This window comes from Gouania willdenowi, chromosome 7, assembly GCF_900634775.1.
Source record: "Gouania willdenowi chromosome 7, fGouWil2.1, whole genome shotgun sequence".
Lineage (NCBI taxonomy): Eukaryota > Metazoa > Chordata > Actinopteri > Blenniiformes > Gobiesocidae > Gouania > Gouania willdenowi.
Window position 1 is genome coordinate 29,231,918 of NC_041050.1, and position 24,097 is coordinate 29,256,014.

At 39.4% G+C, this 24,097-nt stretch overlaps 1 protein-coding gene across 3 annotated transcripts in view; it reads left to right on the forward strand.

The window, feature by feature from the left end:
• Positions 1-24,097, forward strand: part of arhgef25a (Rho guanine nucleotide exchange factor (GEF) 25a) — a 76,073-nt gene that overhangs the window by 7,408 nt on the left and 44,568 nt on the right. The window contains exon 1 of one of the 3 annotated variants that reach the window (XM_028452559.1): positions 12,428-12,955. The exons of the other annotated variants lie outside the window; for them this stretch is intronic. Within the exon in view, the coding sequence (XP_028308360.1) occupies positions 12,850-12,955 (106 nt within the window). The 5' untranslated portion in view covers positions 12,428-12,849. Of the gene's footprint in view, positions 1-12,427; positions 12,956-24,097 lie in introns of those variants that run through there. 3 annotated transcript variants of the gene reach the window in all.

The window sequence follows — 24,097 nt, forward strand, 5'->3', positions numbered from 1 at the left end:
CCTGTAGTGATTTTTAGATGCAAGCACTGTCAAAAGTTTGTTTATTGCACTGGATTTTCAGTCAGATAAACTCCTAATAAAGCTGCCAACGGGGATTAATTGCTCCTTCCGCAAGGCGCAATCAGTGCCATGTTGTCGTTGTTTCGTCTGATTAACAATGTTTGATTCAGAATTTTCACGATTGAATGCACATATCACCAAAAGATGGGATGCTTCTTAATTCTGCCTAATGAAATACATTTCCCACATAAAGTACTTTAAGGTGTGGTTTGTTTTTTTAATAAATGGGCACGTCTTTTGCTTAATACATAAAACACAATTGATCGTGACAATATGACTAGACAGGTACAGTATACTCTTTCAGTCTACTGAACTTTCAGGCCAACACCTTTTTTAAACATAAAACTTGTGTAAATACTTCGATATCTAGGTACTAAAAACAAGATGAAAAGTGGAAAGGCTTCTGTTTTCCTCTCGCACACATGTTTTGTGAGACCATATACCATCTGTTATGAGTTAGAAACAAGATGTTTGTTAGAGACTTGTCAGGAATCGCAGCACATGAGCTTTTTCCCTTTTTAGAAATTTGGTTTTTGAACTTCTTCATATATAGAAACACACCTTTATGTATCAGTGACGTGCAGTCAGGGTAGGCAAGGTAGGCAGTGCCTACCCAAGGATGAATTAATATTTTGATGATTTGTTTTAATTACAATGTATTGATAAATTATTTATTTTTCCATTTCCAATAGCCTACAATACCTATAAGTTTGAAAGTGTCAGCATTTTGTGCTTTTCATAGCCCAAATGACCAAACATTGCTATTTCCTGGTACGGCAGTGACGCTGCACGGTCTCACTCCGCTGTGATGCAGGAGGAGGCCACACCCCTTCTCATAAGCACATTGCTGCTCTGCCTCTGGCCTCCTAGTGTGTTTTTATGTTTGCGCATGCGCAGTCAGTTCCCCAAGATGAAAACCATTTACGTAAAAAGGCAGCTCTCTACGCTGCCTTTGGATGTAACCGCGCTGTGCTAAATGCTATACGTAGGTTCACAGCGCATTAGTGAATTGATATTACGTGGCCGCAGCTGCTACGTTCTCTAGCTAGTGGGCGGGATAACACTAGAGTCAGGATGACAGCGCTAGAGACGATAAAGAAACTTTCTTTTGAGAAAAAACGACAGCTTTTAAAAGATAGAAGACAACACCTGAGTTACCAGACCTTCAGCAAAGGTAAGGACAGAGCATTTTTCGTATTTTCCACAATGAAAGGAAGGATTGACTTTGTGGATGCTCCTCACTGAGGCTGTTCTGAGTTGTTGTTGTCATTTTTTCCATGTTTCTTTGTTTCTAACACAAACAACGGATGCGCTGCCGTGTCATGAGATATATCTTGTATGGAGTATGGAGGCTATATTAAATAATTGTTTATGTTTCTTTAATGGTGTTTTACAATGGTGATTTTGTTAGATGGCTAAATGCTTGTTCATGTGGATCTTGTTGGCTTTTTTCTTTCTTATTATGAATTTTATATATTGATAAGTGCATTGAGAAGACTTTGTTGTAAATTGTGCTATACAAACAAAGTTGAATTGAATTGAATTGAATTAACACTTGCCAGCAGAAACATATGGAATTGTCATTGGCGTTGACATTGGTGGTCTCGATTTGCAGCGCTCTGCCTACCCTACCCTAGTGCGTCACTGATGTATCCAGTTTAAGGCTAAGTTTATAAAACAAACAAAACAAAAACAGGTACAATTGCATTTTAAACCTCTGAGAACACTAATCATTTACACTTTTACATATCATCATTGATAATTATCTTGTACTCTTATTTAAAGGTTTCTCATTTAGTAAAGATGTATGAAGCCACATTCACTAACTAATGAAAACGTGAACACTTTCAGTTGTCCAAATTTAAAGCAAACTAGACCTCAAAGGCCAAACCTTCATCATATCTGATTTTACAAGGAGCGGTCAGACTGTGCTGTCTGTGGAGAAGTGCTGATCTCTAAGGACTTTGGAAATGTGTGTGTTTGTGAGACCTTAAATGGACAAAGATCAACCCAAGGCTGCCTCATATTCTTTTTAGGCTTTCATACATGAGTCATCTTAATAATTCATCACGTTTGATTCTCCTGAAATTTAGTTTTTATTGTTGCTACGTGTGTGTGTCTGATTGTAATACTTGAATTGCAAGTCTTGCTTGACAAAATAGCACATGGATATGGGGTGCCACTTGTGAAGTTGCACATGTTAAAATAAACTTTTTGCAACATTTAGCGACAAACTACATTTAAAAAACGTATGTGAATTTTTTTTTTTATAACCAGATTTACAGCAATACTTGTGAAATTTGTGATATTTTTTTCTCTCGTGAAAATATAATGTCAATGTTAGATGTAAATCTAAACGTTAAATCTAAATGTAAATCTAAATGTCACGGGTGAAACAAAATATTTAGGTGATATGCAAATCCACCGAAATTAGCTTTTATGTTGGTACTTTCGGTGAATTTGCACATTTACTAAATATTTAGTTTCACTCATGACATTTAGATTAAACGTTTACATTTAACATTTAGATTAATATTTACCATTTTGATTTAACACTCATATTTGGATTGCATTTTTAATATTTAGATATTTACAAGAAAAGAAACATCACAAATATTGCTCAAAGTCTGGTCAAAAGTTGTTGCTAAATGTTGCAAAAAGAGATTTATTTTAGCATGCGCAACTTTACAATGGACGTTTAATTCATTCATTTATGTGTTCACATGTGCAAATGAGACAACCACAGTTTCCAGTCACAATTGTCAAAAATATTGGCTCTAACTCAAACATTGAAACTGAAACTTTTATTCTTATTTATTTAGTGCGAAGATAGTGCCACTAGGGATTCTGCTGCTGAACACATGACATATTCAGCACCTGTTATTAGCTTAGCTCTGATAGCCTCTAAGCCTCTGTTGCTTCATCTCTGCCTTATCACTTTCTATCATCAATTCCTTTGGATATAGTTTCTTTCCATTCTTGTTCTTCACCTGCAGCAGGCCTTTGTGTGGTGCGACATTTTTCTGCTTCACTCGAGGTTTCTCTTCCCTCCGTTTGATGTTTTCCTTCTGCTTTAGGCCTTGGGGCAGGTGCTTAGGTTCATCCTGTGCTGGATTCTCATTTCTCATTAGTTCATTTATTAGCATATTTAAAAAAATCCTACAGGCTAAAAGTTGTGTATTGTTTACTTAAGTGGTTTCACAGTCCTGTATCCCTTCAGACATTTAACCCCACTTGTACCCCCTACTCCTGCACACTTAAAAAAACACAATAATGTAAAATATGTACAGTATCTGATATTTACCTATCCTGTTGAGGAATAATATACAATAAAAAAGAATAATGTTCTGATCTGAAAGCACACAATAAAACAATTATCACTCGATTAATTTAATGAATTAGCCTACTGGCAATTTCCAAAAATACATTTATATACCAGTATATATATAACATTTTCCAATAATACAACATGCGCATCACCCTGAAACTGTGAAATACAACTCTGTAATGTTTGGCTGAATATGAGAGAGTCTGAGTTTCAAATCATATTGCACGCAACTTTTTGCTCTATATTTGTTTTTCATATTTGTCAAAGCTGAAAATCCACTTTCACACAAGTACGTAGTGGCAAACACCATCAGGCACGTTTGGCTAACGCGAAGTAATGTAGCTCCTGTCATATTTGCACTTTTTTTGATGAGATTGTTTTTCTGTCCCCACTAGAGGGCAGTCTTTTTTCGGCCACTGTGTACTTTGTGGCTCCTGACCGTGAAACTATGGTGTACTGTACGAGCAACATTGTTAATAGACATCTCACAAAAGAGATAAATGTGCCACAACCTCTTCATTTTGACACAATTCAGAGTTTTCTGCTCAGTTCAACAAAGTTTACAGCCCAGAAATGAGAGATGAACAAATGATTATTTCTTTGTTGGTTCTCCTGCATTTCACATTGAGAAGGGTTCAGGATCATGTTAGATTGCAATCAAAGCCTCTTTTTGTGAATAAAAACATTTAACCACAATGTTACATAGCAGGGTCCAGAGTTGATGCTGCATGCAGCCCTGAACTTCACTTGTTCCTTGAGTACTTATTCCACGAGAGTCTGGCTGCAGACCCGCATTGTCATGATAGATCCACATGTCATGATAGACCTGCACTGTCATGATAGACCTGCATTGTCATGATAGACCTGCACTGTCATGATAGACCTGCATTGTCATGATAGACCTGCATTGTCATGATAGATCCACATGTCATGATAGACCTGCACTGTCATGATAGACCTGCATTGTCATGATAGACCTGCACTGAGATGTCCTCTCCACTGTCGTGACCCGCTCCGCTGTGAGGAAGGAAAGGGATGGAGGCGGTATGCATCTAAAAGCTGTTTGCAACCCTCCATAAAACGAAAGAAAAAGAAGATGATTTGTCGTGCGCAGGATCAAAAAATGTACCCATTCGTTTCATATGCACGTTTGAAGCGAAGCCCCACCCACCAGCGACACAAACTCGGTGAGTTTCACTGCCTGCTGAAGCGAGGAGCTGCGCCCCTTTTTCTCCTCTCATAAAAATAAACCACCAGTGAAAAAAGCCGGTGTGATTAGCGGCTAATGCTATCCTAGCTCAGTGCTACAGAGAGAATTTTTACCTGCTACTACCACCTCTTCACTGATTCTCCTCCACTCCAAATTCTTCCTAGTTCGGTCCTGGTTATAAATCCCATGTCATGCAGCTCCAGGTGGTCACACACAACTTCTACTCCATGGTTGAATGGGTGAACAGACCAGTGTCCGTGATGACGGCCTGACGTCATCATCGACAAATGACTCGCGCATTGGACCGCACCACCGCACAGGAAAGATTTTGCATCTGGGCCGCGTCTTTTTACTGATTTTGTATGTAATCTGGACGTATGAACATTTTGTGACGGATCCGGTGTGAACGCAGCAGCCAATCAGGACGCAGAACACAATGCGCGTTCATACACTGTAAAAAAATGCATGCAAAATTGCACTGTAAAAAAAAATGAGTGAAACACAGAGGCCGCGATAGGTGAACCGCGTTATAGCGAGTGACTACTGAATACACATACAATAAATCCCCAAGAAATTAAGTATATTCACACAGGAAATGAAAACGACGTCATTTCTGGTGCAGTTGCTTATATTTTGAAAGGAAACGAAAACTCTCAGTGCAGGTCTGCAAGGTAGGATCATGATAGTGCAGGTGTCAATAAGTGTCACAACAAACATAAAGGACGTAGAACACATTTGTATTCAGTTTGTGTTTTCTGTACACGTGCTGCTAACTTTATGCAACCATGCTGCATAATCTCTGTTTCAACACAGGGCAGCAAGTAGTGAACTGAGATGCAGCTTACCTATTTGCAAACTTTCATTTATTTCTTTGGAAAGTGTGTGCATGATTTTGTGAGTGCAAAAGTACTGATTACTTTTATAGAGTGCTACACTAAAACAACTCATTAGCAACAACAATGCTGATGAAGCCCTTAATTAAAATTCACACGTATGGTCTAATTGGACAGAAAATTGCAGCTCTCGACAGGAAAGACAAGAAAAGGAGTCCATAATTCTGCAGATTTAAAAATCCTGAAAACCTCCCCCTCTCACATGAACTTGTCCAGAATGCCAACTTGCCTTAATTGGTGCTCGGCTCACAATGAAGGGAGGAAAAAAAAAGATAGCAGGGGAAACCAAGGAAATTAAAGGCGAGGTAGGAAAATAAAATGTAAGTAAGCATATTTTGGCAGAATTTCAACTTGCTGATGGGGTGAGGAGAGGCTAATGTCAAAACGAGGCTGGGGAACAAACTCTGGAAGAACAACTGCCTATACTGTATGAGACATTGAGACCCACTGTGTAGACACTGTTCCCTCTTTTTGGTGTGTGCTGCATGTCTTAAAACAGTGAAGTTGTCAATTATTCAATGACCTGTATTGAAGCTTTTGGTGCTCACTCACAGTTTGTTTGTCTGGGGTGTCTTTTGAATTCAAGTCACTTAAAAATATGTATGTTATTAGTTTCAAAGAATTTTTGAAGTACTTGAACATACTGGTTTGAGTTTAAATAACTACATTTCTTTAATTATGGAAAAGTATAACTTAATTCATCTAAGAAGAGTTAAGTTAACGTCACATGAAAAATTTGCTTACAGACAACATTGAATTATTGTGTAAAGCTAAATAGCAAACTTGAGTTTAGAGTAATTAGTTTTTATTAGCAATGTCTATTTAGATAAATAATTTAATAGTACAAAACACATATCACTTTTACTTTAAAAAAAACATAGTGTCATTTAAAATAGATATGTAACTATAACTTAACTTAAGTATTCAATTAATGACATTTTTTTATGTAATCAGTTTCAACTTTTTTTTTAAAGTTTAATTAACTTATCGAGTTTCACAGTGGGCCTTTAAAGAAATTGTGTAGTGTTTTGTTGTCGGCTTGAGTTGTTCCTCATTCCTAAGATTCCATCTTTTAAAGAGATTGGCATTTCCTTTAGGTTTGAAAACACAAGGTTTTTCCACTGGTTTGGTGTTTACTCTGAAAGGGTGCGAGTCGTCATTCCTGCAGGGCTCACAAACAATACATTTTTCACATTTCACATTTTCATTCATACATTATGTTTGGAGACTTCATTTACTCTCGTATTCATTTTTCAACTCTAGGAGGAACCAAATAATCCTGAGCAATTGCTTCAACGAAAAGATGACGCTGTGCTGAGGGCAGCTTTGGATCTTATTCCACAAAGTACATGGCTTTAAAGTACAATTTAACAAATACATTATATCTTGTGACAATCTTAGCATTTCTTTTTAAATTTGCTGTTAAAGACACTGCAAAATTTTTGACCTTAAAGAGTTGATGCATTTGACAGTATCAATGCTCAGAGTGAGATTTCCCTCTTGAAATACCGTCCAAGTTTGGGGAGACGAACCGTCTTTGGCCAGGTCATGTGACCTGGAGAATACCTGGAGAACATTTCACTTTACGGCAGTCACGTGACCACAGGCTCGGATATACTCAATGGGCTAAGGCTTTTGCTGGTATTTTTCCGACTGTTCGACTCCTGGTCATGGCCAGGTCGCCCTCTCCCCGTCCGTGCTGACTCCAGGCGAAGGGGGCCGACGAGGCCAGGGAATAGGTGGGGAGCGCCACCGCCGGGGTCCTTCAGCCACGGTGCCAGCCCAGCTCTACTTCACACCCCAGCCCTTAGAGCCAATCCTTATCCTGAAGTTACAGGTCAACTACTGTCTGCATACACATTAAAAAGACAAGGGAGGCTGGCCCGACTGACTGTTGATTTTTGCGACGGTGCTATGGCGCTTGTGGCCACTAGGAGCGCTTGACGTGAAAGTTACAGGTCCAGCGCCCCGAGTGGTCAAAGGTTGGGCGGCGGTAGCTCAGTCCGTAGAGACATGGGCTGGAAACTGGAGGGTGTTGTTTTGGTAGCTGGAGAGGCGCCAGGGCACTTCTCGAGCACTGTCGAGGTGCCCTTGAGCAAGAAACCAAACCCCAACACTGCTCTGGTGCGCTCCCTTTATTGTAAAAGCAGCCCCACTCTGACATCTCTGCATTAATGCATGTTCACAGGTGCTGTTTGTGCATGTGTGTGATTCTGGCCTTTGTGTGTGAGAAGCATGTCCCTAAAAATAACAGAGTGCAATGTAATTTCCCTTCAGGGATTAATAAAGTAATTCAAATTCACAGTGTACCTTTAATGTCGATTTGCAGCATTTTCTGTCACTTCACAAACAACATAAAGCATAAAGATGAAAGGGTGTTCATAAATGTATAATAGTCAATTCTGCATCTCATATCTACTGCTGCTTCTTATTGGAAAACCATGTTACTTTCAAGAAGGAACATAGTATTCATATACTTCAGACTCTCTAAATGTCTGCTGGGCCAAATTTAGAATTTACCTTTCAATTTCAATCAAAGAAGTGAAAAAAACTGTTCAGTATGTGCTGCACGTCAGCGTTGATGCTGAAGAGAAACCTTTAAATTCTCCACTGAGAATAATCCATATTTTGTTATTCATTTAGTACTGTAGTTGTCAATGATGTTGTTGAATAATAACCACTCCTAAATTTTTACATAGATGTCTGAAAACCAACATAATACCATAAAACCAAACATTATCCACTCTATTAGTGACATTTGTTATGGTTTGCCATAATTATTCTTGTCTCGTGTCTCTATATAAAATACATTACACATCAACGTAGGAAATTTTAAATGAAATGTTTTTGAATTTATGTTTGGACAAAAATATTGGGGAGGTTAAATTAGTTAGGTTTGAATATTGGGGGGTTGTAAACCCCATCCCCATGTATTTTACGCCTATGGCAGGGGTCTGCAACCTGTGGCTCTGGAGCCTCATGTGGCTCTTTGACTCTTTCGCAAAGCTCCCTATAGCTTTAAAAAATATTATTTTAATGAATTGTTATTTCTTACAGATGGTATTGATGATTAACGACATTAACTTCAAATAAAATATAGCAAAACAATTTGTTAACCTAAAAATAAATCAATTTGTGCAATAAGTCTGCCACCTTCCTACTTCACCTCCTGCAACATCTACAGACCATCAATGTTTTTTGCACCTGTGGCTAATCTTGAGTTTAAAATCCCTGCTAAAATACGTAACTAAACTAACAAAAAGACTATTCTGGAAGAAAATAGAGTTTTATATGTGTGGGGAAAGATTTATTTAATATGTATGTTTAATATGTTGCAAGAAATTAGCATGTGTTGACCGACATGATCACGTGTTATTAAATTCAAGCTATATTTTGTAGCCCTTCAAATCCATTAAATTGTAAAATTATTAAATATTTTTTTAACTATATATTATTTTATACACTGAATTATCTTTTTTAAGAAGGTTCTTTTTTTCGGCTCCGTAAGGACTTTAATTTAGTTGAGATTAGGCAAAATGGCTCCTTTGAGAGTAAAGGTTGCTGTGTGCGTGTATGTTATGACTGGCGGCTGCCACCACCCTGTCACTCTGCAAGGATGAATGCTGGAGAGGGGAGGCAGTCCTGCCCTTGACATGGCACAACCACAGGGATGTGCTATGGCTGCCTGTGTGTGAGTGCGTGTGTGTGTGTGTGTGTGTGTGTGTGGTGGTTCAGTGCCAGTCATCTCTTTTTCCCACTCATGCCCCAAGTGGATAGTGTGGGTCTGTCTGTCTTTGAAGCAGAAATCAGGTGGAGCTGTTGAAAGGACCATGGCATGATATGCCTGTGAAAAGCATGATGAGATCACACACTGAGTCATAAGCAGAGCAGCTTCAGGCCTCAGTGATGCTACTGAGGGTCAGATATAATTTCCTTTCTATAGTTAAAGAACAGACAGTGATTCATAAAGACCTTTTGCTTTGTGTTTTCTCAGTGAATGTTATCAGAAGACGTTTGTTTGAATGAGCTCTCCCGAGTTGCAAACAGTTCAGGGGCACGGATGAATAATATTGCAGATGTTTCTAAAATGCAATATGCTTTGTAAGTATCTAAAAAACAGAGCTACAGTTCAGTGTCTCGGTTTTCCAGTTTAGACTACCAAGGCTATTCATCTAGTCATAGACATTTATAAGTCATGAACACTTTGCCACCTGCAAGAACATATATATGACAGGAAGTGAAATACAAGCAGTATTTTCTGGAGTTAGCCATGCAGGAAATATTCCCTATTTGTGCCATATGTCTAGTGTGGATTGTGGTTCCCTGTTGCACGACTTACTGTGTTTTCATGAAGTGTTTGAGTTGTGTCTTTTGAATTTGGTGTGTTCGTATAGAGGTGTAACGTGTATGTGTTCCCTCTAGTTCTTTAAACAGGGGCATAGAGACAGGACAGGACATACATACAAAGTAACTTATATACAGTATACACAATTAGGTTTTACACTGATCTGATCAGCTATATCGGATCAGCCAATATGACACACTGTGTGTGTGTGTGTGTGTGTTTGCAGGGTGCTAGTCAGTGTGCTATAGGTCAGTGATTGCCAAAGTTTTCACAGTCCCGTAATCATTCAGACATTGAACCTAAAGCCATGAAGCCACACTTAAAAAACACAGTAATGTAATGTCATATACAATGTAGTCCTGCGTTGAAATTTCTCCCTGAATTTTACCTATCCTGTTGAATAATAATATATAATAATAAAAAATTAAAAAAAGTAATCTGTAAGCACACAAGAAAAACATCTTAATTAGAATTATCACTTGTTTGCTTTGTTTATCTATTTAACCTACTGGCATTTTCAGTGAGAAACTAATTTCTGTTCTGAAAAATAAATCTTCCAAACATTTGTTGATTGAAGATATACCAGTTATACAACATATTAATCACTCTGGAACAGAAATAAGGTGAGGTTGAGAGGATGCACATAAAGGCTCTAACATACTCCTGGTGGACTTTTCCACTCTCCTCAGAGCTTACATACAGGGTACTCGAGTGAACTAAAAAAGTAGTAGTTTATAGTAAAATCCTACATTTCCCACAATGCTTAGCACTTCTCTGTAGTCCTTGTACTCCTTTCTTGTTTTAAAGGTGTCAGTAATTCCGTAGCTCGTCTTCATCTCTTCTGCGCTGTTTTACCAGGCAGGTGAAAAGGTTGTCGGTGTTACTATTAATGCGGGTCGATAGGTGCCGAGCAGTGTTTTGTGTGACACCAAGTATGCTGACAATTCTGTGCAGTCGTAAAATTTGAGCTTTGCACTTAATTACACTTGTGCCGAATCCGCTCCGTGGATGTACGCCAAATATGTTTGAGCCTTAACTCCGCAATGTTTGGCTGAATTTCATATTTGGGTTTTTTTTTTTTTAGATGAGATTGTTTCTCTGTCTGAGGCTGCATAAGGGGGCTCTGATCTGACGCTTTGCCGCTATCCATGGCCATGCTAGTAGCTCGGCTAACCACAAGTGTACCGATGCTAGCATCTTGGTCTACCGTACACCTTGAATATTGCGTGTTGCTGTCGCTGGCAGGTGACGCTTCAACTGTGGGCTGAATAGTGGTAGCAGTCGAAGTGGAAGGACATTTATCTTATTCATTTTCATTGCTTAGCTGCGCACAATGGAATGAGCGACAGTCAGTCACAGGTGTAAATCAATCACCACTAGAGGGCAGTCTTACAGAGGCCAATATGTTAATTTGTGGCAATGCATGGAGTGCTCCTGACTGCTGGTCTATTTCTGTTCTAATTTCCAATGTTTTCACACTGTTTTTAATTGCTATTCATGTACCCCCATGACAATTTGCGTACCCCTGGGGGTACCCGTACCTCACTTTGGGAACTTATAGTATAGGTTAATGTACCTGTACTAGTCATATATCTAACATAGAATTTCTTTAATGTATTACCAATAAACTAAATATGTGCACATTAATTGAAAAAACACATTTGAAGTACTTTTCACCCCAATTCCATACTTTGAAACACGGATTTATGGATTTTCAAATTACTTCTCGCCTTTTTAAATAATGCATAAATCATTTTTTTTTCATGCCTGCCAACATAAAAGTAACACCCAATTTTGTTAAACCTCAAACTCAAAATTTGCATTTATGGTATATTGTGAGATGCATCTGTGAATCCATGACATGCGCATTCAAAAACTTTAACGTGATATCAATCCATGGAAACCTGTGACACTCAAGTCAATAAAACCACCATTGGAAAACAAATGAAAAAAAGCGCTCACCCATTGTGAAACATGAGACGTTCAATTTGTGCTCTGGAAACACACACAACAACACTTTAGCAATAGCCATTAGCAGATCTGTCCCAGGTAAGCCTCCTGTAATCTATGAGCCTATGAGAAGACACAGTTTAAACTCTCAGTGAGTCACAAAGTAACGTACTGTTACACGCTGTGACTCATTTACTGGATGCAACGCTTTAAACATGGACCATGTCTCTAAATAGCACCATGTCACTACAGACCTGTGTGTTACTATTTTCAGGGTCAGCACTGAACAGACACGAGTGAATGCACCAACTTATCAGGTCTGCAAAAGCTGTATATGTTACCTATGCTATGATGGGAATCAATCATGCAGAAAAAGAAAACACTGGATGGGGAATGGGGGTGGGGGGGTGGGTGGGGGGGACAGACAAGAGAGGAAACAGGTGGAAGAAGAGACGAAAACAGTGGAATAGAGAGGAGGGAAGAGAGAAACAGAGGACAGGAAGGGAGAAAACAAGGGGAGTGGGAACCTTATCCTGGAATAGCCAGCAACTGGAGCTGCAGACTCCACCTTTTCTCACCCTCCCCTTACTCTCTCCCTGGTATCCCCCTCGTCTCTCTCTCTCTCTCTCTCTCTGAAGCAGTCTCCCAGCTTGTCATTTGGCCAGGCAGCTTATAGAGACGAGCGCTCAGCACCAAAAAGAAAGCAGGCAAGGATAGCACGCTCATTGTAACAATAAGCCTCCAGGAATGTTTATTTTGACTCTTTATTGACAGAAGAGAAAGAAAAAACCCTGCAAGAGTGGGTTTCCTCTTGGCTGCTGCTTTTACAAACTCTTACTTTTGACTTGTTTTTGAGATCTAACCAAGCACTCAAGTGAAGAGGAGGATCCACTGAGACCCTTTTTGGTGGATTTACAAGGAGGAGCCAAACTCTCCTGGGGGGTGAGAAGGTGGTAGAGACAACTAGAGAGACAACAGAGGAGGGAGAAAGAAAGGGTGGAAAGAGAGAGGGGTGGTAGACAGGGTGCCGGGCCATGCCCACCCCTGCTCATGGTTCAACAGCATGAAAGGGGGCCACCAACATCATCGCTACCATCGAGGCTGTGGTTGCCAACACTTGTTCCGTAAAGTCCTGGTCAAGTGTGGCTGCTGCTATGTAAGAGTCAGAGGTCAGTGTCACACACCAACACATGTCAACGTAGCTCCTGATGGAGTCCATGTCATATTCTCTCCCCTGAGGTTGACCTTGTTCCTCTTAACGTTGCTGTTGTGTATTCGCCAAACAATAAGTCATGAAACCTTGCTTTGCCTCCACGTCTGTCTCATTGCTTCTTTTATCTACCAGCATATGCTAATCATTTAAATGTAAGTCCTGATGTGAGTCTGGAGCTAAAGCAACAGATGTGTGTCACATACACAGTAGGAGGAAAGAAGACGTCCTTCCTACAGATGATTACTCTGTAAGGAACCGGAAACGGGACATGCATTACACTATCTTCTATGGAAAAAGGAAGAGTATGTACATGGAGTGCACTTTCAATGTGATACGTTCCGTGTCATCCAGTTATGTGCAGAATGTGGAAGAGATCAAACACTCATTTCTTATTGCCAAACTGTATAAGGTAAACGGAAAAAAACCAAAAAAAAAACTGTCATTATCTCTCCATCCTTCTTTTCTCACCTCACCCCAGACTCTGAGCTACCTCTAATCTCCATTATGTTTTGTTGTAATGGAGAGCAGCACTAATAGATGCAGTCTATTACTTAGTGCGAAATGGGTAAAAGCAGCAGATGCCATTAGAGGCAATACCAACGAGGAAGGTGAGACTGTACAGTACAGGCTCTCTCTGTTGTTGTTTTTATTTCCAGCTTTCTATGCACACAGTTATGGTTTAAAGGGCAACAAGATTGTGTTTATTCACAGAAAGGAGGTGTTACAGAAGCCATGAACAAGCTCTATGACAGATGTAATCCATAACAAGTGATGATATCTATTCTAAAACTGCTGAGAATTCACTAAAATACATTATTAGCAAGTTTAGAGATCAAACCCCAAAAAATATGTTCACCTACTCTATTTAGCGTGTTAGATATTGTTTTCAAATCCACCCAAAGTGTGAGAAAGTGCCAAAAATTGCATTCCAATGGAAAGCAGCTGATTTGAAACCCTAACATGAAAAATGTATATTTTACTATTAACAATCGATCTTAATTTTCTACACATTAACACATTTCTTTCTAATTGTGATTTCTAAAGTCACTACAAATTCAAACCAATGGTAAAAAACATGTCAAAAGGCATACAGTTTTAGCTTTCCTCCAAGTTAGCTTATTAGCTCAGTGTAGCGTGCACTTCCTGATCTCATAAATCCCTGTCAAAAAAAGGACGGGCAAATAAATGCTCACATCCTACTACAAACAGGTTTTGACCGACTGTTTGCTTACTACCCACACGTTGAGATCTTCTAAACTACAAGCTATTTTTGTTCGGGCTTTGGGCTGCACTACTAAAACACCTGAGGAAACCATGTAAGAAATACGTGGTCAGGACCTTTTCCTGTTACTTTTCCTTTTGTGTCCACACATGTGACCTCTGTACTTGTGGCCTAGAGGCAAAGTTAAACCAACAGCAGGGCCTAATAGCAAGATATGAGTTTGTGCTGCAGTGCCACGCTGTGTGTTTGTTCCCCTTTACATCAAAGGGATAAATGTTTGGAGCAGCCCATTGAAGCTCTGTAGTTGAGGGGGGGTACTTATGAAGTCGACTTTCATATTATTGGTCGGCGTTGTCAGATGCATACCTCAGATTCCTTCGGTTTAATCTCTTATGTAATGGATATTCTCCTGTTCCATCGCCTGCCGGACTCCACTGCACTTCTATATTATCATAGCAAATAGACTCACTTACAAGCACACACCCAACACACACACACACACACACACACACACACACACACACACACACACACACACACACACACACAAACACACGTAGACGCTCATGTACAAAACATTAGATTCTTCGGAATGATATATTAAGGCGATTGAAACATTCTTAGTAAACTTATGGCCGAAGAATTACTCCATTAGATCCAGATGTCTTCAGACAACCTTCATCATGTGAAGGTGCTGCTTTAAAACCCAACCTGACAGGATGATTTATATCTGCTACCCCTGAAAATGTTTTGTTTTTTTACAAAATAAAATCACAATTGATGATTTTATACTATAGTGCATTGGTTCTCAAACTTTTTTGGCTCGAGTCCCCCTTTCTCTAATTTCTGAATCCAAGTTCTCTCTTTGTCTTTTGCTCAGATTTCAATGAAAAAAAACCTATAGAACATAATGATGAGTGAATGAATGAATCTCATTTTGTGAATAAGTGAAATGAAACAGTATTTAGTGCTTCCTGAATAGAATTATTTCTATAGTTTTTATCATTTCCGGTCATCTCCCACTTTGGGACCAAAACTGACCCTTGCATTTTTAGTTCATGTTCTAATTAAGATAATTTCCATCATCATGATTATGATTATGACTTTTAACTAAAAACTAAACTTTATAAAACCACATATTTTATTGCTTTCATTTGTTAATTTTCTACTTTCTCTCTCTCTCAAGTACTCCCTGTGATGCCATCGTGTACCCTTAGGGTCACACGTACCCCCATTTGAGAATTACTGCGATAGTGTATGCCTCATAGATCAATGAACAGAGCATTATTTTCTCCATAGAAAAAGGAAAAAAGGTCAAAATTGTTGCTTGGAAGTTGTTTTTATCTCCACCCTAATCACTTATTGACTTTTTTGCGTTTTGCATTGTGGGATGTGTTTACGGAGGAAATAAAAACAAACTTTCAGCTTTGAATTTTTAAGTCTAAGACGTACAAGGGTTAATTCTTAACACATTTTCAGAAATCACTTTACCAGGCTGCTGTGAACGATCAGATTTGAAATCCCTGAGCTTCAAAATGTCCTCAATTAAACATGTTGAATACATTTCTATGTTTCCACTGTCTGCTCTATCCCTCTAGCATACTGAGTAGCTCTCTCTGTTCATCTACTGCAGAGCAATTTCTATAATTAACCCCATGTCAGCACGGTAAACAGTCAGCTGATCGCTTTTAAAAACTGCATTTCCCTTTTTACTAAAGCCCTCAATCAAATCTCCTTCAGCTATTCCTTTCCTTAGCGACATTTGACTTTTCCAAGACCAGAGCAGTCCTTGGTGGCAACTCGAGCTACACCGACAGTAGACATGCTGTTTGTCTCTATCCCAGTGTTTACAGGAAAAATAATGAACAATGAAGGTCGGACTACGCTCTGCAACCTTCTCACAATAGTATCCAACATGTTGTTATTTTAAGTCAAGCATGAAATTCCAAGAAACATCCTGAATGTCATGAAAATATGCATCTGACTGCTGAGAATTGTTATTGGAAAAAAAATAGAAGTGACCATCTTTTCTAGTTGCTAAGCTATGGAACACGTATTTCAATTACAGATTTCTCTTCATAGTGCTCATTGACTCCTGACCTCGCTCTCTTGTATTCTAGTGTTTACGGCGACTTTATGTCACTCTTTGATTCCAGACACCTTCTCAGCTGAAGCAAGAGGAAATGATGGTGTGCTGCATGATTCATTTCCTACTGACACTTAATAACACCGACTTGTACGGCGGATGGTGACACATGTTACTAATGCGTGGCTTTTCAAATCATCGCTCACACATGCTACTTTCAGTGGATAAATGGCTGACTTCTGAAACTCCAGCTGCCGTCACTCAGACTGAATGACTTGTGCTGCGAGGGCTTCAATGCTGTCTTGCTTGGCTTTCACAAAGGAAAAAAAGGCACTGCAGGCCAATCAATGGAGCACTGTGTTCTGTTCTGCTCTCCTTTATCAATGCGATGAAACAGAAGCACAAGAAACCATGCTTCTTTAGTGCGGGTGTCTGGTGCAGATGCTATTTTTTTTTTTTTACACATCTGACAGTTGATAGAAGATTTGCAGAGCGAGAGAAAATCTTTGGCACCGTGCGAGCAAGGGACTGAAGTGATTCCTGATTTTGTCAATATTCAATGCGTTAGATAGAGAAAGCTGATTATTAAAAATGTCATTAAAACTCAGCACATTCCATATTTAATCTAAAAAGACACTGTTAAGATGGCTGTGTGTGTAAAAATGCTATCTGTAAACACACTATTACACTCTATGGCAATGCAGTCATTTCCACATGCCGTTTCTCCTACGGAACAGCATCCCACACACAAAATGGTATTTAGGATGTAACTCAGGCAAACCTAACATATGCTCAGGTTGTCAAGGAAACAGAGTAAACAGAGCTGAGATAAGAATAGAGTGGAGGTAATGTAGCACATCCATAGAGGTTATACTATTCTATGTAACATACTGTTTTGAGTCAGAATGACAGAAAAGCTTCTGAATGTAGTCAAACATACTGAATATAATAAAAATTTAAAGCCAAATTGTTCAACAGAATTGGATTACTATGCATTTGTTAAAGCCTTCACGATGACATGCAAATGAAAGCTATCATTTTCTAATTGCCCCACCTGTAATTTTATTTTAATGTTAGATGGTACCAAGCACCCTTAGCCAGCTGTGAAGGGCTGTTGCGGCATGCAGTCATGAACAGGGTATGTAGAATAGTACAGTGAACATATTTTGCCTTAATAGATATGGCATTGACTTTGTGCACAATCACCACATTACATGAAATGAAGCAACACATACCGCTCTGTTTTTGTCTGATTTGAGTTCATTGTTGCTCCATATTTACAGGTTATGCATTTGGCATAAAATTGCAAGCACTGCATGCTTTGTTTATGTCTGTGAGTTCCTTTTGCAGCTGCACACGTTTTCACGTGTTGAGAGATGTTGATTAGTTATAATTTGTCGGGGGGTGAGATAGAATTTACATCATGGAATCAACAATACACTAATTCTGCATCAGTTTGAAAAAACCTTGTCTCTCACCATTGGCAAAAACTCATATCTTGGTTTATCATTGACCGATTGTTCTGAAATTGGACTCAAGTTATGTTGGGTTGGTTCCTCAATTACTCCACCAAGTTTCAGCCAGATCAGATCCGGATTGCGTTTTTCATTTGAATTTTTACAAAAAATGAGGTGTGCCCATATATTTGGACCCACTGTATCGTTATTGAAGATGGATATTTCTTCCAAGCCTTTAAAGTGTGAATTATCCTGGTACCATGATCAGGATCACTGACTCAGATAACTGCTAATATCTGACTAACAGGATATTTGGCTCTTGTCGGAGGTTTGCGCTCTTGTATTTTTGCGTCAGCACTATTACAGTGCTTTTTGTGGATTATTTTTAATTCAGTTAATTTGACACCCAACTTCCATCCCTACATCTGCCTTCAACACAAACCCCAAATCAAACACTTGTTTGCTGCCTGAGTAGGTCTCTTATTCTTCTTAACCTCAGGTGTGCAGCTGAGGAGAGTTCCTGAGAAGACAGGCCCCTACCCAGACTGGTAATGGTCAAACAAACAAAAACAAAACTAATAGATGAGCTCACAACTGCAACCCACCAAGTACCAGTAGTTTATTTTTAGTACATAATGTCATAATAAAAATGCTATTCTCTATGGGCTCTATTCTCCCATGCGTGCATGTCAAAAAAGCCATGCAGCGGTGCTGTTTTTGGCTGTGCGCTATTCTCCCCCTGTACCTGAGTTAGTCACTGCGCGCCTCCATCCCATGCCATCTGGGTGGAGCGGCCCTGAAATGTGGGCGTTCCCATTCAAATCTGGCCTTGCACGTATTCTCCTGTCTGCTTAAGTTCTTTTCCTCTTAAGCGCTTCTGAACCTGAAATAAGTGCAGCGCCACGATAAGGTGAAACATTATATTGCACTAGAAGTTTGGACTTAGTTACATTTGAAGCCACACGCACTCATATTAATGCAGAAGACACTCCCGGAAAGAATCTATCAAAACTGACACTGTCACGCTGTCAGAGGGGTGGGAGGAGTCACACAAGCACGCCAAAGGATTGACCATCATCATTTCTGAAATGTTCACATTTATCAGTCCTAAAGGGGACAAAATGTGTTACATTTAATCTCATTTTATCCATGCCGTCCACTCCTTGTTCTGGAAGGGGGTGCGTTGCGGAGCTGATCAGCTGTGCATCAGCTGTTGCAGCACAGTAAATGAAACTCTGACAGACGTCAGACTGATTAAACTATTTTAACACCGTGTACAACATAAAGCCACAGTTTGATCGACTACAAGAGTAAATAACAAGTTAAACTTAGATGACAGATGATGATGATGATGATGATGACGAATGCATGGTGATCATTTCTGAATGCAGGAATATAAGAAGTTAATAAAATAAAAAAATTCAGCCCTGGCATTTTCTGTCCAGACCAGCCCACTACATTATCAGCAGTCACCATGTAGAAGCTGCTATTAAGTCAGTGATGCTCAACATGTGGCTCTTCTTTTTTTCAATTATTATTCCACCAGAAAACCTTAAAAGGGGGGGAACTTTTTAACCCCTTTTAACCTATTTCCCGACAATTTTTCAGACTCTAGCTACTCTTGCCAATAAATACACCTTTTTTCCTGTTTTTGTCCATTTTAGCAAGTTGTGTTTGACACTTTTATCAAACTCTTATCCTTTCTTTAACTTTTTGGGCCACTTTTCATCCAAATAAGCTAACTTTTGCCCAACAAATACCACTTGTTTCCCTTTTACCCTCCATTTGGCCTCTTTTTGTTCCACATTTCTTCCCTTTTTCACTATTGTTTGACACATTTAGCCCTTTTTCTACTATTAATCATTAATTAAAGCTACCCTTTGCCATTACATACCACCTGGTTGCTCTTTATTTCCCCATTTTTTGGCACTCTTGATTGCTTTTGCCCATTTTTAGTCACTTAACACTCTATTCTTGCCACGTTGTTGCAACTTTTGGACCATTTTTGGCCACTTGTTAACATGTCTGCCTCCACTCGCTCGTAAAAACAAAACAAAACCGTAGTGGAGCGGACCGGCCCACTTCAGGTTGACGGCCCACCTGGACGATGCCCAGTATGCCAGATGGTCAGTCCACCCCTGACTACAGTTGAACCTTATTTCAGTGATATCTGTGTTCACATCTGTTAGTGTGGGATTAGTTGATAGCCTGTCGACTTGTCCAAAATTTGGCCAAAGCAAGTAAAGTGGTTTAATGAATGAAGGAGTAATCTGTACAAAGTTCAAAACTGAATCACTGTAACATCCAAAATAAGCTGCCTTCAGTGCATCTCATTAGAATTGAAATGTTTGGCTGATGCTCAGCATCAACCCATGGCTCACTGGCTGCTGATTCCAGTTAAATTAAAATTGGTGGAAAATTGCTTGTTTTTTTTAAACCCATGTGCTCTTGGCATATGAATCGGAGTGCATGACATTCACAGACCCTGCTGGAGGTAGAGCTCAGCATCTTGTTCGAAGACATTTTCTGTTTTAAGACTTTGGGACTGTACCCACGGTTTACTCGGCTAACCTGTGACTCTTATATGTGTGAATAAGGTTTGATACCCAGTAATGTGTGTTTTTGATAGTGAACAGCATTGTTGGCAAACACTGAAGGAAAATGTTGGTGCCAGTACACGTTTGTATTTTTATGTTTCAGCAGGAGAACCTTTTTTTTATCATCAGCTTATAAGGCAGACTTCAGACATTATGGAAAAAGCAACTAAAATAACTCAAATAAAAGGTATGCTGGATTGCTATGACCCAGCCAGAGATATTTTTAAACTTTTCTCCCCAGCCCACCCTCCGCCTCCTCGTCTCCTCTTAGCCTCCCACCCAACCCCTGCTTTCCAGTGCGACAGATCTCCTCCATATTGTTCCTCCCTTGTGGTTGTAAAACAGTACAGACCAGAAAAAGTCAGCAGTAAGGGGTAGGAGAGACAGGAAGAGTAGACCTACAGCACCTCGGCGAGAGGAAACAGTTGCTGGTTGGTCAAAAACGTAGGTGATCTGCTGACTTGGAATGCAGTGAACATCCAGTTTATTCTCTTCTTCTCTCATTCCTTTCGGCCTTCTTTAACACAGTATATCATCATCATCATCATCTATGAGAACATTCTCGCCTTAATGTCTTTTTCACTTCAGTTTCCCTTTTTCCCTCCCCTGTCATACCTTTTTTTTTTTTCTCTCTCATCATCCTCAGAACTCTGTTTGTAAATGTGCAGTGGAAAAGAATGAGGGAACAAACTTTGAAACACAGGAGTGCATTCCATACCTTGTTTAGAAGGAATTCTTCAACAGCGCAGAGGGGGAGAGGAGCCACTTCCCCCTGCGGTCCTACCCCCACATTTTGGCCCATATGGCTTGTTTTATGTCCACAATCTTTCCAAAGGCTATGACATATATTATTCCTACACCAATACTCTCCTAGAGGAGGTTTCCCCCTCCAAGCTGAAGCTTAGAGCAAATCAACAAATTGTATAATTTACTTTTATAACAGTAGAAAAATCTAAACTTTTTTTTCCACCAGTAGCCCAAACATAAAAACGTACTTTTTGTAAATCAAATCAACAGGTTTGACTTTCAGAAGGTGAGAAGTCATTTTTTTTTTACAATGCGGTTCTTTACAGCAAATATCTGATAAAGGCCTCAGGTATTAACTTCTGAAACCTTGCGTGAAACAAACACAAACAAGTAGAATAAGACAAGGTGTGGGAAAAAAATGCTTGTTGTGTTTGTTATTTCATTCCTGACAAACTAGAGTACATTATTGTGTGCTTCAGTTCAAACAGAGTCTTTGGTCGTCTCTTCTGTCCCATTTTTTCCCTCCTATATATAGCTATTTCTTAATTAGAGCTGGGTTGTGTTTGTATCAAGACTATCTGGGGTTAAAAACAATACTGTTCTTGATGATCACGCTGACTGCATATTTTAAGTCTTTTTCCTAAAGCGGCAATTTTTTTATGTTGCGTGAAAGAACTTTTGCGAGCAAATGAAGAGACTTTACCTCTGCAAAGGAGTATAAATTTTGACTGGACTTATTTATTTGTTTGTCTTTTAGCAGGATTACATAAATGCTTAATGAATTTTGACAAATTTTTAACCAAAGATAGACTTTACACCATGGAAGATTCCATGGGGGATTTGGACTAATATACTGATTTTGGTACTGATCAGTTTGAAATTAAAAAAAAAAAAAATCCCTATATCTCATATCAAAAATTCCTATTGACATGTTCACTCCATGACTAGAGCAGATTGTGATTGTGATTGCCTGTCTACAGGTGTTTGATTGCTGCCATAGAGAGTTTAGACCATGCAGTGTGGTAAAGCTGCCTGTGTGGTGAACCTCTATAATAACTAGGCTTCTGATTGGCTATATCGGATCGGCCAATATTGCGCATTTTATGCAATTAATGTGATCGACTGTAACGCCTTCATTTGCCAATCCGATCAATGACGTCATTGTTGTGGTGAAATGTTCTGTAGATGTTTCCATTGCATTATTTTATCGTCTCGTTTACACCGAAGAGTTATTTGCTTTACGTGACACGGTTTTATTTCACTCGTATTTGTGCACAAAGGTGAAAACCTATGCGCAAACGGCAAAAGTGTCGAGCGGAGCGGCTCAGCACCGGACTTCTTATCCAGTCTACTGGCTCTGAAAGCGGGGACAGCGTCTGCTGCTAGTGTCTGTGCGCGTTTGTTTTGTTTATTCAGCCCGAGCATGTTAAAAGTCAGTCCCAAAGCCCGCGTGTGTGTGCGCCCCACCTCCGCTGTGTACCTGTGAACATGGACTATAAGCAACAGTAGGTATTGCAATGCCACAGTCAGTAAATATGTATTTGCTCCTAATGCTAATGCTAATGCTAAGGCTAATGCTAATTCTAGTGGAGGCTTCACGTAGATCCAGTGCGTTCTGCCTCCACAGCTTCATCTCCAACTTTCTTGTAGTTGCATCACAGCAGTCATTGAGTACGACATGGGACTCCCATTTAATTCAACAGCTGCAACATCTAGTTTGCCAATCACTAAAAATGGCATACAGCTTATAATCGATCTGCTCCGTTCACAAACGCTCTCTCACTCCACACAGTGGTCGAGCGACTGGGGCATTCATTCGCGGTTAAAGGGCCACGCACACACGCGTTAATAAATGTTATGGGAATTCTTCAACGCTTCCACTCCCTCACAGTCACAAGGCCGCGTTTAGGTCCCAAAAAATAGTACCATTTGATTTTCCGTGAATCTGTATCAGGTAGTACCGAAGGAATTTGGTTGTTACCTCAAAAGACAACCTGAATTTATATGATTGGATTGGTGATCACTGATCAGTGACCGGCCCAAAAATCCTGATCACGTAAAGCCTACTAATAACCCATTTGTTTGAACAAAAGTTGTCACGATACCAAAATGAGTAACCACGATACTATACCAGACAAAGTTTCACGGTTCCGGATAATATCGCAACACTGAAGCACTTTTTTTATAATAATTATTATTATGATCTGCAATGTATTTGTACAAGTTAGAAATACTTATTGATTATTTATAGTGTTGTTTAGTGCATGATAGGAGTACATGAACAAAAGCATATAAGCAATAAAAAAACTTATGTTCTTGAAATTAAAAAAATAATCATTCAGTTTCCTTTGCACATCAGTGTATGTTTAACTAATATAAATAATCAACTTAGGATAACAAATTAACTGTCTTTTTAAAAAAATCAATTTGACAATAATGCTTCTTCTCCAACATAATAAACCATAGAGGATAAAATACAATAAACAGGAACTGATTCCCTGAGAAAACTATATTTGTATGCATTTTCTGGGTGACATCTGATGTTTTACGAGATTGGATGTGATCCCTCCTTTGTATGTATATAATTTGTAAATATTGTTTGTACATTGTAAATATAAAAAAAAGATTGCTCTGACTCACAAAGAGTTCCCTCCTGTGGCTCCTATAGCTGGTGACAGCGCCTGCACAGTGGATGTCCTATTGCTTTACCGTCTCTACCTCGTTTAAAGCCAAAATACTTCCAAATGGGACTTTTGGAGTTTGGTTTTTGAGCAAAATTAGTGATGCCACTGACGCCGCCACTGCTGCGGCAGACTCGTCGCTCAGACCCGGTGTTTCTGCCATGTGAGTGTGTTGTCTTGTGTTTGTGACTGTAAAGCGTGCACATTTCCAGGCGAGACAGAACTTTAGTTTGTTGTTTGTTTTGAAGCGAGTTTCTATCAAAGCGGAGCTGTCTTCTTGGAGTTCGTTCTTGCCGGCAGAAACACAC